The sequence below is a fragment of the Protobothrops mucrosquamatus genome, unplaced genomic scaffold (genome assembly GCF_001527695.2).
Source record: "Protobothrops mucrosquamatus isolate PMUCROS unplaced genomic scaffold, P.Mucros_1.0 scaffold1439, whole genome shotgun sequence".
In the NCBI taxonomy this organism is placed as follows: Eukaryota; Metazoa; Chordata; class Lepidosauria; order Squamata; family Viperidae; genus Protobothrops; species Protobothrops mucrosquamatus.
In genome coordinates, this window is record NW_015387621.1 from 133,527 (window position 1) to 150,948 (window position 17,422).

General features: G+C 44.2%; 1 protein-coding gene across 1 annotated transcript in view; it reads left to right on the forward strand.

The window, feature by feature from the left end:
• Positions 1-17,422, forward strand: part of KSR2 (kinase suppressor of ras 2) — a 65,355-nt gene that overhangs the window by 40,024 nt on the left and 7,909 nt on the right. The window contains exons 5-11 of the mRNA XM_015821963.1: positions 4,712-4,781; positions 5,516-5,599; positions 6,439-6,512; positions 7,552-7,670; positions 13,567-13,735; positions 14,192-14,233; positions 15,375-15,441. Coding sequence (XP_015677449.1) covers positions 4,712-4,781; positions 5,516-5,599; positions 6,439-6,512; positions 7,552-7,670; positions 13,567-13,735; positions 14,192-14,233; positions 15,375-15,441 — 625 coding nt within the window. The remainder of the gene's footprint in view (positions 1-4,711; positions 4,782-5,515; positions 5,600-6,438; positions 6,513-7,551; positions 7,671-13,566; positions 13,736-14,191; positions 14,234-15,374; positions 15,442-17,422) is intronic.

Genomic DNA, 17,422 nt, shown 5'->3' on the forward strand with positions numbered 1-17,422 from the left:
TCTCTCTCTCTCTCTCTCTCTCTCTCTCTCTCCATAATTAGACATTTGAAGATGAAATTTGGAGGAGGGGGGCTGATTTGGGTACCTCAGAGCAATATTTTGAGAGCGCTCTCCTCTCCCTCCACTAATTCTAACGGTGTTTAAATCTATTCCCTCCATTGCGGGAATTTCAATACTTCTCTTCCTTTGTGCCTTTAATAACCTCACGCCCGTTACTAGATGTAAAAAATTAATCTTCCACGAGTCTTTAATTCAGTAGCCCTAAGTCCCAATTATAAAAAAAAAAAAAGTTCTGCTCTCTGCAGTATTGATCTTTAGGATTATTTGTATCCTGGTATGCCTCAGTATTGAACTTTCCTCGGCTTTTTTTCCACAAGCCCACTGTACGTGGCCAAGCGCCCTGGGCAGGGGGTTGGACTAGAAGACCTCCAGGGTCCCTTCCAAGTCTGTTATGCTGTTATTCCGTTACAGGGGTGGGATAGAAGCTTCCTCCCAAGTTCACAATACAATACAAGTTGCCCGTTATTGCTACGGATTCCTCTTTTATCACCAAGGCAATTGCTGCCGTTTCATCGTCTCTGGCTTAGAGAAGAAAATAGCAAATTAGCTGGCAGAGCACCCACCCTCCCCGCAGCAGCATTTCGATCCTCTCCCTCTTTGCCTGGCACACCGCAAACACTGGGGGCCTTGTTAATACTTCTGATCCTTCACCCATCGCGCCTGTAATGAAGATAATTACCTGCGAATCACAGAGGCTTTGTTCAGAGGTCGCAATTCCTGGTAGACATTAATAATATATCTATATATATATTTGATGGAATTAATATTATATCTATATATATTTGGAATTAATATTATATCTATATATATTTGGACATATATATCTATATATATTTGGACATTAATAATATATCTATATATATTTGATGGAATAATATATCTATATATATTTGATGCAATCCAAATTTTGAAAAACACACACACATATATATATATATGGCGATGAACATGTTATAGAAAATAATTAAGTGCCTCAGCTAGTCTCCGTCTTTCTTCCCCGCCCCCCTCTCTCTGTAAAATAGCAGGATTTAATTGAGTAAAAGTCAGTCGAAATAAACTGCGCTAAGGCAGAGGGCTTAATTTACCTTCAGGTAAGCATCTGTAATTGCCTGGGTCCACAAAGGAGGAGAAGTGGGGGGGGGGGAGAGAGAGAGAGAGAGGAGGGGGTGGCTGGTTCGTGGAAGGTGATCTAGCGATGAGCAAATGGCATTTCTGAAGCTAAAGCAGCTGCCCCTGTGCTGATCCAGAGCAGATCTTGAGGGGTGTCAATCGGTCGCTTTCCGGGGCTCTTGGGCAGATAACTTTGATTTAATGCCTGATGGCTGAGATGCTAATTCCTCCATGGAGGCAGGCGTGGGATTTTTGGACCCCAGTCTAGACGTGCCACTCGAATGGTTGAGACGGGTGGCAGATAAATTCAATCAAATAAATAAAATAAACAAGAGACTGGAATAAAGGGCAGGCAGAAATCCTAAGGGTCGAGATGGGCAACCTAAGAAGCTAGGACCAGGTGAGACCGTTGTGGCCCATCAGGACTTTGACTTACAACCGTTCAAGTTACGATGCCATTGAAAAAAAGTGACCTGGGACCGTTTTTCACACTGACTTGCAGCCGTCACATGATCGAAATTCAGGCGCTGGGCAACCGACTCATATTTATGACGGTTGCCGTGTCCCGGGGTCACGTGACCTCCCTTTTTTGGACCGTCTGACGAGCAAAGTCAACGGAGGAATCCAGATTCATTTAACAGCCCTGTCATTAGCTTAACCACTGCAACGATTCCCTTAGCAGAAAAGTCGTAAAATGAGGCACAACTCACTTAACGCACGTTTTACTTAGCAACATAAATTCAAGGCCCCAGGGTGGCCGTAACTCGAGGGCTACCTGTCTTTACACCAGGTTGCAGCATCCCAGCGTCACGTGATTGCCGTTTGCAACCTTCCCATCCCGGCTTTCCGACCAGCAAAATCAATGGGGGAAGCTGGATTCACTTAACGACCGTGGGGTTCACTTAACAACTCCAGTGATTTGTTTAACAACCAGGGCGAGGGAAAAAAAGGGGGGTGTTCCAGCAAGACTGTCATAAATCGCAACCCCGGGGACTGCAAACAGTTGTAAACGGAGGCCAGTTGCCAAGAGCCCCGGATTGGTCACTTGCTTGCAGCTACAACTTCGATGGGTCATAAGTTGCTTTTGGAGGATCCGTCGTAACTACGGCAATGGGCCGTAAGTCAAGGACTACCTGAAAACATAGCCTATTGGCCGGTGGGTGAGAGGCAACACAGAAACCTGGCCAAGGGGAACGCAATGGAGTCATTTAGAAAAGGACACGGCTGGCTGGATCAGGTGGCCACGATGGCTGTAAAAACGTTGAAAAACGGTCACTTTTTTTCCATGACATGACTTTGAACGGGTCACTAAGCGGACTGTCGTAAGCTGAGGACTGCCTGTATAGCCAAAAGACGGAGCCAGCTTGGGATGAATTTTGGGCATTTTCTGCCAATCGCTTTCTTCCCGTCCGGAATCAGAGGGCTTGATCGTATTTGCTTCCTGGCTAACTCTGCAACTTTTTTTTTTCTTCGCCGCGTAAAACGAACCATATCTCTCTCTCTCTCTCTCTCTCTCTCTCTCTCTCTCTCTCTCTCTCTCTCTCTCTCTCTCTCTCTCTCTCTCTCTCTCTCTCTCTCTCTCTTTCTCTCTCCCTCTCTCTCTCCCCCCCCCTCTCTCTCTCTCTAAGTTACGGTTTCTTACGCAGCCAAGGGAGCTTTGCTACCGCACAGGAAACCGGATGCAAATGTAACCTTCCGAAATGGCACGTAATTAAAAACACCTTCACCTGCCTGGGATACCAAAAGCAAACAGCGGCATTCAAAGCCTCTATAATAAAGATTGGCTGATGTATGTAGAAAACCCTCCGGGGGGATTCCCACACTGCCGCCTGGCCTGCTTGGTGCCTACAGATGGTCAAATTCCAGCCGTCCAGGTCTATATTGCTCAGAAACGGCATTTCGGTCTCTGAGAATCCATTTGGGTTTTTTCCCCCCCCTGGCTTAAAAAGAGAAAATATAAACGGACGCCTCGCTTCGACGGTCAGCAGCCTTCTTTTAATTTGCTCTTTGAGGCAAGCCAAGTATTTATCCTTGCAAGTAGAAATTTACAAGCCTGCAGAGAAGGCGTCCTTCCGGCGGGTCCGAAGCAGAACCGGGATGGAGGGGTCTGGGGGGGATGAAATGTCAAGCATCTGGAGAGCCAGAGGTGTGTGTGTGTGTGTGTGTGTGTTTTGATGGAAGAATAAAAAAATGAATGACGGTCACCAACAACTCTTAACTCTACAGCAGGCACCGTGTTAGGAGAGAAGATTCTCTCCTGGTGTCTTGGGCAAAGGACGCAACGGGCCTCCGCGTCACATTTTTTCCAGTGACTTTGTGTATGTGTGTGTGTGTGTGTATGCATTCCAAGTCCTGCCTAAATATGGATAGATTTGAGAGTGAACCCCCAAGAGTGGCTCAGGAGAAATTAGGTAAGATTTGAGAGCAGCCACATTTTAAAAGCCTAGTTCAGTTTAGTTGGGACAAAACGTGATCCAGCCCCTGCATGGTTTCATGTCTCCTTGAGCCCAGATCTGCTTCTTCTTCTTGTGCCATATCCGTTATCGGAATTGGCGATCATGTTGGCGATCCTGTTTTTATCAGCTGCCGCACGAAAAAGTGCTGCTGAGTTTTGTCCAAAGCAATCCCTTAGATTTTGAAGCCACAATGTTCTTCTTCTGCCTGGACCTCGTTTGCCTTCAGTCTTTCCCTGGAGGATTAAATGGAGCATGCCGTATTTTTCTGGGTGTCACATCACTTGTCCGAAATATTCTAATTTTCGTTTTTTAATTGTTTTGATGACTTTCCTTGGCTTTCCCAGGCGGCTTATCCCCTCCTCATTTCTGATTTTGTCAACCCAGCTTAGGCATAACAGCTGCCTGTAAATCCACATTTCAAATGCTTCTAGTCTCTTCAGATCTCCTTATGTTTCTAAATAACATCACCTGATGTTTTTAGCCTAAACCAGATAAACTCTTCATGTTCTTATTGCCAGAGTCATCACATTGTTCTTTGAGGGTAACTGCTGGCTGATTTTCTTTCTTTTCTTTTTTTTTCTGTTGGTCAGTGAGATTGGAATTCAGCAGCTGGATTGGGAAAAAGAAATGAGAATCCTGGGAAAAAGACCTACCTTGTAAACAAATTTCCAAAAGTAATCAGAAAGCTAATAGTATCACTAACCCCTAATTAGCCAGATCCTCCCGATGGCTGAAGGGAAAGTGAGTTTTCCTTTTTAAAAAAATAATAATAATAAAGTTGGAAGGGACCTTGGAGGTCATTTAGTCCAACCCCCTGCTCAGGCAGGAAACCCTATACCATTTCGAACAAATGGCTGTCCAGTCTCTTCTTAAAAACTTCCAGTGTTGGAGCATTCACCGCTTCTGGAGGCAGGTTGTTCCACTGGTTAATTGTTCTCACTGTCAGGAAGTTTCTCCTTAGTTCCAGGTTGCTTCTCTCCTCAATTAGTTTCCATCCGTTGCTTCTTGTCCTGCCTTCAGGCGCTTTGGAGAATAGCTTGACTATTTTTCATTGAGTTCTTCTTGTCTTCCTCTTCTGTCTCCAGATACGCTCTCAGTACCTCGCTGGTCCCCCCAAATTCCTCGACGGGATCTTGGAAACTCAATCAAACACAGGTATAGCAAATATATATATATATATACAAGGGGGATCTGTAGAGCCTTGGCAGAGATAGCTATTGTATTGTATTTTACGATCTAATTGATGCAAGAATAGCTGTTTATATCCTCCTTGTGGGCCCTCAACAAATACCACTCAGTCTTTCTGTGCATCATTGTTGCTGGTAACTATGGATACTTGGGGACAGGAAAATAAAACAATAATCCGATCCCTTAGTAACCATAGTAAGCGTGGGGAGAAAATGTATGTACAAAAAGTTACTCCAGGTGATACAGTCATTCGGGGACACCAGCCCGCTCTGCGTCGAAATTGAATTTCAGGCCAAGTAATATTTTGATGCTTTGGGGATTTTACTGGTGGCCGTAAAAGTTAGCGAAGTTCCCAACTGCCCTCTTTGCCTGGGTGGATATATAGTTGGTTTTGACTCGCTCAAAAATCTCACTTGCGTTAAATACTAAGAGCAAGTGAGTTGCGATTGATTTGTATGGGCTTGCTGCAACAAAATCAGTAAGTAATTCAGACTTGGGTGACTGGGAGAAGGAAGGCCGCAGAAATCATGGGAGATTTATTTGGTGAGAAATACTCTCATTTGGAGAAGAAGAAGTTTTTATAGACTTAACAGAGGTCAACCCCTCTCTCTCTCTCTCTCTCTCTCTCTCTCTCTCTCTCTCTCTCTGTCTTTCTTTCTCTCTCTCTCTTTCTCTCTTTTTCTCTCTCTCTCTCCCTCCAGGTTTTCCACAAAGTATTGGATGTCCCAGACGTGCACTGTCTGCGGGAAAGGAATGTTGTTTGGGCTGAAATGTAAAAACTGCAAGTACGTCTCCTTTTTTGTAGGTTGTGCATTCCCCAGACACTTAATATACCAAACTGTTGTGTCTGGGTTCTGCTTTCCTTTGTGGCAGACATCTAGCCCTTCCTATATATATCTCTCCCCGCAACTCCAGAGCATAAAGGGTCTAAAATAAGATTGTTTCACTGATATTTGTCAAGGTTGGGCCTTTGGCATCAGAAAGCTGGATGTACTGATTTTGCACAACCAGCTCTCTCCCCAGCTTGATCTGGATGTCTTTGTAGTCCTATGACCTTGTAGACAGGCAGTTTTCTCTAGTGGTTAAGGCACCAGGCTAAGAACTGGGAGACTGTCAGTTCTAGTCCTGCCTTAGGCATGAAAGCCGGCTGGGTGACTTTGGGCCAATCACCAGGAAACAGTGAATTGTAGTCCTGCCTTAGGCATGGAAGCCGGCTGGGTGACTTTGGATCATTCACCAGGAGATGTGAGTTCTAGCCTGCCTTAGGCATGAAAGCCAGCTGGGTGAAGTTTGGGCCAATTACCGGGAGACGGTGAGTTCTAGTCCCACCTTAGCTATAAAAGTCGGCTGGTGACTTTGGGCCCGTCTCTTTCTCTCAGCCCAACCCACCTTGCAGGGTTGTCGTGGTGGGGAAAATAGGAGGAGGAAGGAGTATTAGGCATGTTCTTCCCCTTGAATTGTTTATCAAAATAATAATAATAATAACAAAGGTGGGATATAAGTCAAATAAATCAATGAATACAAAGAAACCCCTTTGCGCTTCTTCCGGTTTGACTCTTTCTGAAGTCTGACTTTCCACGAGCTGAGCGTCAAATCAGCGCTTCCTCTGCTTGTTTTCTCCTAGGCTAAAGTGCCACAACAAATGTACCAAAGAGGCCCCACCTTGTCATCTGCTGATCATCCACCGTGGAGGTAAGAGCCACTACAGTTCCGTTTGGGTCCCCAGAACAAAAAGCGACAGTGTCCTTTGCTAACTTCCTACTGGAAACATTCCCCTCCGTCCTTTTTCATATACGAGTCGCCTTTCCTTTCCCAGGGCTTCCAAACCCTTCCATCCTTGCAGTTTCTCCCTGCGCAAACTCCTTCCCACTTCTGCTTTCTCACCAGTTCTGCAAGAAAGAGTTTTGGTCTTGGGAGAGTTTACCTCTCCAGTCAATTGGGGCAGGAGCCAGCTAAGAATTTGGAGAGGATTTCTCTCTCAAAACATAATAATTCAGGAGCTCCTTGCTTTCTTCTTTTTACATGACGACAAGAACCAAGAAGACGCAGCAAAGCATGGTTCCTCAGAGCTCCTTGGATGAGGGGATGGGAAGAAAAAAAGGGGAAGGGATAGATAGATAGATAGATAGATAGATAGATAGATAGATAGATAGATAGATAGATAGATAGATAGATAGATAGATAGATGATGGACGGACAGACAGACAGAGATATGGATGGTGATAGATAGATAGATAGATAGATAGATAGATAGATAGATAGATAGATAGATAGATAGATAGATAGATAGATAGATAGATAGATAGATAGATAGATAGATAGATGAGAGGGAGAGAGATGGTGATGGATGAGAGGGGGATAGATAGATAAAGATAGAGATAGATAGATAGATAGATAGATGGATGGATGGATGGATGGATGGATGGATGGATGGATGGATGGATGGATGGATAGATAGATAGATAGATAACCTTTATTGTTATTTTTTCCTGTGGGCACAACGGCACACATCAAAAACGAAATTTAGTTGCTTGCTCTCAAAGCGTACACCTACACCACACACACTTCAACATACTCTATGTGTTTACGATAATGATGTTTACGATAATGATAAAATTACAGATGGCCGAAGGTGGGCTATTTCGCTCCGCCTCTTTTCTTTATTTTTATTTTCCTCTTCTCCAGCCTTTTCTCTTTCTTTCTCTCTCTCTCTCTCTCTCTTTTGTTTTTGATTCAGCAAGATTAGTCCGGACAGAATCCGTGCCATGTGACATCAACAATCCTCTGCGGAAACCCCCCAGATATTCAGACCTGCCCATCAGCCAGACGCTCCCCAAAACCAACAAAATCAACAAGGTGAGGCGGCCACAAGGGCACCCAGCCAAAGGAGCGCTTAGGGTGACTTGACCGAATTCAAAAGCCTGTTTTAAGTCGAAGGGAGGAAAAGATCCTTCCTTTCGTTGCCAAAGCTGCTTGTGGCTCTTGATCGCGGAGCTGTGACTGGAGAGGAAATGGGCAGCTGGCCAGCTGTGCTGAGTCTGGGGTCAGCCAGCAGCCACCGTGGAATTAAACCATTCAGGGACGCCAAAGGCTGGGTTCGAAACCCTGCCAGCAAATTCCTAAGGAAGTTGGAGCATGGCTCTCACATCCCTGATTATTAAAATTCTGTTCCCCCCCCAAAAAACCAAAACAAATCAAAATAAATCGAAAAGATTTCAGAGTTCAGATTGAAATGGACCAATCGTTTTCAGAGCACCAGAGTTAAAGACGAGAAACAACGGTTGGAAACTAATCAAAGAGAGAAGCACCCTGGAATTAAGGAGAAACTTCCTGACAGTGAGGACAATTAACCGGTGGAACAGCTTGCCACCAGAAATCGTGGCCGCTCCAGCACTGGAGATTTTTAAGAAGAGGCTAGACAGTCACCTGTCTGAGATGGTGTAGGTTCTCCTGCTTGAGCAGGGGGCTGGACTAGAAGACCTCCAAGGTCCCTTCCAGCTCTGCTCTACTCTACTCTACTCTACTCTACTCTACTCTACTCTACTCTACTCTACTCTACTCTACTCTACTCTATACTCTATTCTACTCTCTACTCTCTACTCTCTACACTACTCTACTCTACTCTATTCTATTCTATTCTATTCTATTCCTTCTTCTTTTCCTTCCTTCCTTCCTTCCTTCCTTCCTTCCTTCCTTCCTTCCTTCCTTCCTTCCTTCCTTCCCTCCTTCCTTGTCTGAGACAGTATAGGTTCTCCTGCTTGAGCAGGGGGCTGGACTAGAAGGCCTCCAAGGTCCCTTCCAGCTCTATTCTATTCTATTCCTTCCTTCTTTTACTCCTTCCTTCCTTCCCTCCTTCCTTCCTTCCTCTCTCCCTCCCTCTTGCCAGAGGTTTTTTTTAAAAAAAAAATTGTACCCCCGAAAACCAATCTGAAAGAGCGTCCTTTGTATCAAAAAGCCAATCCATTGCCCTCTCACCATAAAATACATCTTCACTTTAGATTTGTTTTGTTTTTTCCCCAAGAAAGGAAACAGATTCGTGCAGGGACTTGAAAGGAAGAGGATTCTGAATGATCAAAGGCGAAACAGATCTGAAGGAAAAGAGAAAGCAGTAATAAACTTATTCATCCCTCCTTAATAATCTTTGTAGCTGCAAGGGAGTAGAGTCAGTGGACCCGTAGGGTTCAAGGAGCTCAAATGAATAAAATAATACCAAATAAAAATAAAACAAAGTAAAGTAAAATAAGTAAGATACACAATAAAATAAAATAAATAAAATAAAATAAAATATAAAATAAAATAATAAAAAAAATAAAATAAAAATAAAATAAAATAAAATAATAAAATAAAATATAAAATAAAATAAATAAAATAAAATAAAATAAATAAAAAAAAAAAAAAAAAAAAAAAAAAAAAAAAAAAAAAAAAAAAAAAAAAAAAAAAATAAATAAAATAAAATAAATAAAATAAAATAAAATAAAATAAAATAAAATAAAATAAAATAAAATAAATAAAATAAAATAAAATAAAATAAAATAAAATAAAATAAAATATTAAAATAAAATAAAATAAAATAAATAAAATAAAATAAAATAAAATAAAATAAAATAAAATAATAAGCAAGCAGGTTTCCAGTATTTGAGAGGGGGACAACCTATTCCCCCAAAGCGCCCGAAGGCAGGACAAGAAGCAACGGATGGAAACTTGATCAAAGAGAGATTCGATCTAGAACTAAGGAGAAATTTCCTGACAGTTAGAACAATTAATCAGTGGAACAACCTGCCTCCAGAAGTGGTGAATGCTCCAACACTGGAGGTTTTTAAGAAGAGACTAGACAGCCATTTGTCTGAAATGGTATAGGGATTCCTGCCTGAGCAGGGGGTTGGACTAGATGACCTCCAAGGTACCTTCCCAACCCCTCTTGTTATTCTGTATTCTGTATAAATAAGCAAATAAACCACCTTCTTCGCCTGCCATGGCAACCAGGCCTGCAACAAAAGTACAAAGGAATAGAGAAGAAATTGGCCAAGACCTCTCTCCCCCCCCCCCCCCCCAGCTTTCAAACAGTATCATCCTGTTTTCTTCCTGGTCTGTTCAGCCATCTGGAGGGCCAGCGCACTGCAGATGGCTTGCTGGATTTCCACTCATGCCTGCCAATTCGACTCGAGATCTCAGCAAATCTGGTTGATGTGAAATAAAAACCCGTCGGGGGTTGAGGCAAGAAGTCTCAGCCCAAGGGGATCCCATCTTATAGTCCAGACTAGAACTCACCACCTCCTGGTGGCTGGTCCAAAGTCACCCAGCCAGCTTTCATGATTAAGGCAGAACTAGAATTCACAGTCTCCTGGTGATTGAGCCAAAGTCACCCAGCCAGCTTTCATGCCTAGGATGAAACTAGAACTCCCAGTCTCCTGGCGATTGGCCCAAAGTCACCCAGCCAGCTTTCATGCCTAGGACGAAACTAGAACTCACCGTCTCCTGGTGATTGGCTCAAAGTCACCCAGCCAGCTTTCATGCCTAAGATGAAACTAGAACTCACAGTCTCTTTGGGATTGGCTCAAAATCACCCAGCCAGCTTTCATGTGTAAGGTAGGACTAGAACTCACAGTCTCCTGGTAACTGGCCAAAATCACCTGGCTGGTTTTCATGCGTTTGGTGGGACTAGAACTCACCATCTCCTGGCGATTGCCCCCAAATCACCCAGCCGGGTTCTCCAGAGTTTTATTTTGTACAGTATTTTGTTTTTCTGGTTTTGTTTTTTTTTTTGAAATCCAAGCTTCTGTTCAGAGTGGCCAAACGGAGAAAGTGGCAGATTTTTCTGACAGCCATCAGAGCGTCATGTGTGGAAACCTGTTGCTGGCTACATCCGCGGCTCAAAATAGAGAGGCCTGTCGTGCGAAAACAGTTTTAAGCCTTATTTGCATCCAATTTGCATTCCACCTGCCTGGCATTTGTACCAATGGCTCCCTCCTCTCGCTGCTACTTCCCAGCTTCACTCTCCTTTTTCATTTCTGGAATGTGCAACAATGCAGTCTGAATGAAGGAGCGGGCTTTGAACCCGACTGCCCTTGGCAGAATCAGAACGACCGATTTGGGAGGGGCCTCGGAGGTCTCCGAGTCCAGCCTGCTACTCAAGCAGGAAATCCTACATACCACGTCAGGCAAGGGGCTGCCCAGTCTCTTCTTGAAAACCTCCACGCACAATATTTCTGGAGGTGAGTTCTAGTCCCGCCTTAGGCCTGAAGGCTGGCTGGGAGACTCTTGAGTTCAAGTCCAGACTGTAAATGGGATCTCATTGGACTAAGACTTCAGGAGTCAATACGCTTGATACCTTGCTTGGTCTTGTTCGATAATGTAGAACTTTGACTTTGACTTTCATTGATGGTATAAGGACTCCTGTCTTGTGCAGGAGATTGAACAAGAAGACCCGTCTGAGATGGTATAGGTTCTCCTGCATGAGCAGGGGGCTGGACTAGAAGACCTCCAAGGTCGCTTCCAGCTTCTATTCTATTCTATTCTATTCTATTCTATTCTATTCTATTCTATTCTATTCTATTCTATTCTATTCTATATTCTATATTCTATTCTATTCTATTCTATTCTATTCTATTCTACAATCTGTCTATTCTATTCTACAATCTGTCTATTCTATTCTACAATCTGTCTACTCTACTCTACTCTACTCTACTCTATTCTATTCTATTCTATTCTATTCTATTCTATTCTATTCTATTCTATTCTATTCTATTCTTTCTGTTATTCTACTCTACTCTATTCTATTCTATTCTGTTCTTTCTGTTATTGTACTCTACTCTATTCTTTCTGTTATTCTACTCTACTCTACTCTACTCTACTCTACTCTACTCTACTCTACTCTACTCTACTCTACTCTACTCTACTCTACTCTACTCTACTCTACTCTACTCTACTCTATTCTATTCCCTCCAAAGTCCTTTCCAGCCCCATGATTCTATGATCTTTGCTTCTTCTTTGATTACTCTGACATCTGGGTGCTTCAAAGTAGAACCCCTCCAATCCCCCCCCTCTCTGCTGACTCCAAAATCTGGTGAAAGAGGGCAAGTGAATAAGCAGGAATCGCTCTGTTAAGAGAAGAGAGATACAGATGGAGACCTGCCTAAGGGTTCCTCCCCATCTTCCTAATTAATTTGAAGTCCCCCTCGTCTTCTGCCAACTCCTAAGCTCTCTTTGCCAGCGTTAGGAACTCTTATTCACCACGGTGTTATCAAATAGTTGGCAGACAGCAGCCCCATAGAGCTACGTCAAGGATGTGCAGCCTTGTGCGAAGCGCCCGTCTGTCGCACCTTATCGCAAAATGCCCGCGCTTGCCCCTTTAAGTTAAATGGCCCGTGAGGAGTGATGGATGGGGAAATAACCAGAGCCAGGTTGGATCCTCCAGAGGGGACACAGTGGGTTTTCCCTGCCTCCCGTTTCTCCACCCCAAAGATCTTACATGCCGCCTGCTGTCCAGGTGTAGCTTTACTACCAGGAAGCACCAGGTGGAGGTTTACTATCCAAATACGTGGTGAGAATTTCTTACTGTATGGGCAAGATGAGCTGAGAGCTAGACAGCCTCCTAGCTAGTTAAAGAAATCCTAATTCCCCCACTCTCTCTTTCTTTCTCTTTCCCTTTCTCTCTTTCTTTCTTTTACATTCTCTTTCTCTCTGTGTGTGTGTTTCTCTCGCTCTCTGTCCCTTTCTCTCTTTCTTTTACATTCTCTTTCTCTCTCTCTGTTTCTCTCTCTCTGTGTGTCCCTTTCTTTCTTTCTTTCTTTTACGTTCTCTTTTTCTCTCTCTCTGTTTCTCTCTCTGTTTTTCCCTCTCTCTCTGTCCCTTTCTTTCTTTTACGTTCTCTTTCTCTCTGTTTCTCTCTCTGTCTGTCTCTTTCTCTCTTTCTTTTACATTCTCTTTTTCTTTCTCTTTCTCTCTCCCCCCCCCCCTTTATTTCTTTCCCTTTTGCTTTAGAGACTTTTTGTAGAAAGGCTCACGTTGGAAAAGCCGCAGCCAATCTCCTTCCTGGAGGTGGGCAATCCCAATAAAAAAAGTCAACAGCTTGGGTGAATAAAGCCATTAAATGAAGCTAAATCAACCAGCCTGAGAACAGAGGCCTTTTGAAAGGGGAACATGTCAGATCTTGGCATTATATTATGCCCCAGGTCCAAAGGCAGATTGTTAGTAAAGAAGAACATTTGCTTATGAGATCAAACCATTCTGGGGTTGAGGACCTGTTTTAGTTTGCCTTGTGATTTTACTCTTGCTCAATGAATTAAAAACTTAGCCATGTCTGGGGTGTGTGCCTCTGCACTAGCCCATCCCACTTGTTCCAGCACAAGGGATCCACAGGTAATTCTGTCTGGCAGGGTCCAGGAGAAGAGCCTTCTCCACTGTGACCCCAGCGCTATGGAACATCCTATGAATGGCAGTGAGAACTGCTCCCACCCTTTTAGCCTTCCGGTAGAGCAGGGCTCTTCAAACATGGCCCTTTTGTGGACTTCAACTTCCAGAATTCCTCAGCCAGCCTGGCTGGCTGAGGAATTTTGGGAGTTGAAGTCCACAAGTCATAAAAGGGCCAAGTTTGAAGACCCCTGCGGTAGAGAACAACCACCTTCCTTAGCAATGCAATTTCTGATCCCAATTGAGGTCATGAGTTGACCTGTAGACCTTCTGGGGAAGCCCAAACTGAAGACATTCAGGCTTGCTGGTTGAGTGCTCACCCAACTGTTGACCTTCTCTTTAGGATCACATTCCAGTGCCCTACCAGCCTGATTCCAGCAGCAATCCCTCCTCCACCACATCGTCCACTCCTTCTTCACCAGCTCCTCCCCTGCCACCCAGCGCCACGCCACCTTCGCCCTTGCACCCCTCCCCGCAGTGCACGCGGCAACAAAAACAGTTCAATTTGCCAGGTAAGTGCGATGTATTCAGCAACAATTCAGTCACTGTTAGGTGCAGCCGCCAGTTCTTGCCAACGATCCTAGTGTAGGGGAAGGAGTGGCAGAATCTGGGGGGTGGAATCAAAAGAGGAACCAGCCTGGAATCCCTATGTAGCCACGGGAACCTCCTTTGAATTCTGTTGATCCTTATCTAAGTCCAAACGGGCGCTAACCATTAGTTGAGAAGATGGCTACGTACAGTCGCCAGTAGCAAGAAATCAGTTTAATTGGATTTTTACATGTGGATCTGCTTTTTTTTTTCATATAACATAGGTATACTTTATGGCATAAGCATTCCTGCTTTGAGCAGAGAGTTGGACTAAAAGACCTCCGAGGTCCCTCCCAGCTCTAGGATTCTGTGTTCTATTCAGAAACGGCAGCCCTGCTAATCACTAATTCCTCCTAAATTGTGTTTTCACTCTTCCACAGCTTCTCACTATTACACGTACAAGCAGCAATTCATTTTTCCAGGTAAGTGTTCACGAACAATCACAAGACTGCTTCTAACCGGAAGGTTTTTAGAAAATCAGAAGGTTTTTACCTGCATGTACCCAGGGATATCCACGATTATCCATGGAAAATAGAGCCGTTGCTGGGATTCTTGTAAATCCCTTCCTTTTGGCCTCAATAAACCTTGTTAAAGAGAACTCTCTGAGCAAGGGGTTGGGTTTAGATTTCTCACTGGCTCCAGAAAAAAAAAAAGAAAGGAAGGAAGGAATAGTTGAAATACAGGAAAAGGGGTGATGGGGAGCATCTGGACCAAGTTGTGTCCTGGTTATTATTTCTATTATGGTTGGTTGCACTGTCAGCCAGATGTTTAGACTGGATTTGCCATGTTTATGGACTTATCGAGTCCCTCCCGAGGACCTGAGATAGGCAGATGTTGCTTAATAATAGGAAAGGTCTGGTCGCAAGATGTAAGCCATTCTGAATCAAGCTGCCTTTTGCAATTGACCAGTGGGGATATTGTCAATGCCGACGGAGTACAAGTGCTGCTCCAGTAGTTTTGGGATTGCACCCAAGGTGCCGATGACTATGGGTACACTACATATTGCAGCAGGCCAACTCATTAAAATAATTTCCCCATTAGTGTTTTATATTGTCTTCATAACACACACACCCAGCCATGGCTGCAGTGATATAAAACCCGTCCTGCTTATTATTATAATTTTGACAGAACAATGGTTGGGTGACTTCAGAAGATACCAGAAATAGCTGGTGGGGAAATGGTCTATGATAGCATTTGGCAACGAGGCTAGTCCCCCGGGGGTCATTTGAGTGACAGCACAGACGACTGCTCTGAAATTTCCCAATATGTCCACTGTTACAGATCCAGGACGCCGTTTATTTTCCCACTTGATTCTGCTCCCCTTTCCATGCAATTCCCATCATAGCTCCAGTCAAAGGCAAGGATTCTCTGTGGGATGAAATGCTGCCCATTTAATTTAAAAAGTGTTTTTCCCAGGGCAGGGTTCAGCAGTCCAAACTGGCAACACTATATGGGCTTGTGAGAAAGAGCCGCCCGAATTTCGCCGATTGAGCATCTTTTGGGGGTCCTTCTGAGAGTGCCCTGTCAGCTGCGTCTCTGAACAGGATTTCCTTTTCTTTCCAGATGTTGTGCCTGAGCTGCCCACCCGACCACCTCAAGTTGTCCTCCATCCCGTGAATTCAGACCCAATGTAAGTGTCTCACTGTGTGTCCTCCTCTTTGGAACCATGGTCCAACCCATCTTTAGAAATTATTTCTCCTGTTCCTCCTTCTTCTCTTCTCCTTCTCCTCCTCCTCCTCCTTCTTCTCCTTCTCCTCCTTCTCCTCCTCCTTCTTCTCCTTCTCCTCCTCCTCCTTCTCTCCTCCTCCTTCTCCTTCTCCTTCTCCTCTTCCTTCTCCTTCCCTCCTCCTCCTCCTCCTCCTCCTCCTCCTCCTCCTCTTCTTCTTCTTCTTCTTCTTCTTCTTCTTCTTCTTCTTCTTCTTCTTCTTCTTCTTCTTCTTCTTCTTCTTCTTCTTCTTCTTCTTCTTCTTCTCCTTCTTCTTCTCCTTCTCCTTCTCCTTCTCCTCCTTCTCCTCCTCCTCCTCCTCCTCCTCCTCCTCTCATACTACCTTCTTTGGAAAAACAAAGCTAGTTTCCTGAATGGCAGAGAACAGAAGACCATACCCAATGTTTATATGTTACTTATATGTAAGGGTGTAGGTCTATACAAATGTTGCATATAGTATGTTTTAAATGTGTGTTATGTATGTGTACACTTTGAGAGCAAGCAACTAAATTTCATTTTTAATGTGTGCCGTTGTGCCCACAGGGGAAAAAAAAAGTGACAATAAAGGTTGTCTAATCTTTTTTAAAAAATCTAATCTAATCAATCTCTGTCTCCAGAAGTTACCTTGAGAGGCCTCTTACCAAAGACTATGGATTTTTGATCCTTTTAAAAAAACAGACAGGCAAACTAATTCATTTCTAATTATATCACTCTCCTGCGTATTTCATCGCTTACAGGTTTGTAAACATATAAAGGTTATCTCCTTTCTTTATAATTAAAAAATAAAAAAAATCTAAGCTTGCAATTGAACCCATTTTTGCCTAAACGGTCGGTGCTGCCAGCACGCTTTCTCCCCAGGGCATTTTCTGCATGAACTGCCTGCCTCAAGCACATTATTTGTAAGGCATCTTCTGGTCTTGAACTTCTCTGCAAGATTTGAGGCAGACCCTCGCCTAAAAGCACACCACCGTGCGTCATTTGCGCGTGAGCCCGAGAAACTGCCCTCAAATTAGCTTGCTTGAAAATGGAAACGAAAAGGAACCCCTCCAGCTTGTGAAGTAGTTCAGTGCTGTACTGTAAGAGAGTTCCCCCGGCTTTTTTGGCACCCCTTGTCAGGAGAACCTGCCTGTGTACTAGTTAGCCAGAGGCACCTTGTTCGTCTCAGGATGCAGCGCTTATTCTGAGCAGAAGGATCAGCAGCAGGTTGCCCACCCCCACCCCCCACCCCGAATGCCTCTGCTGAAAAAAAGTCTCTTCAAGCCATTGTAATAGAGAGAGGAGATGTTGTTGTTAGTTGCGAAGTCGTGTCCGACCCATCGTGACCCCATGGACAACGTTCCTCCAGGCCTTCCTGCCCTCTACCATCTTCTGGAGTCCATTTAAGCTCACGACTACTGCTTCAGTGACTCCATCCAGCCACCTCCTTCTCCATCCAGCCACCCTTCTTCTATTGCCCTCAATCTTTCCCAGCATCAGGCTCTTCTCCAGTGAGTCCTTCCTTCTCATTAGGTGGCCAAAGGACTTGAGTTTCAACTTCAGGATCTGACCTTCTAAAGAGCAGTCGGGGTTGATCTCCTCTAGGACTGACCGGTTGGATCGCCTTGCAGTCCAGGGGACTCGCCGGAGTCTTCTCCAGCACCAGAGTTCAAAGGCCTCCATTCTTTGGCGCTCAGCCTTTCTTATGGTCCAACTTTGACAGCCATACATTGCAACTGGGAAAACCACGGCCTTGACTATACGTCACTGGAGGTTTTTAAGAAGAGACTGGACAGCCCTTTGTCTGAAATGATATAGATTCTCTTGCTTGAGCAAGGGGTTGGACTAGATGTGAGACGAGCCCATTATCTAGGTCACTTATGTTGTGAGTTTGTTATGCACTGCCTTGATCGTTGCTTTGTCATTGGTT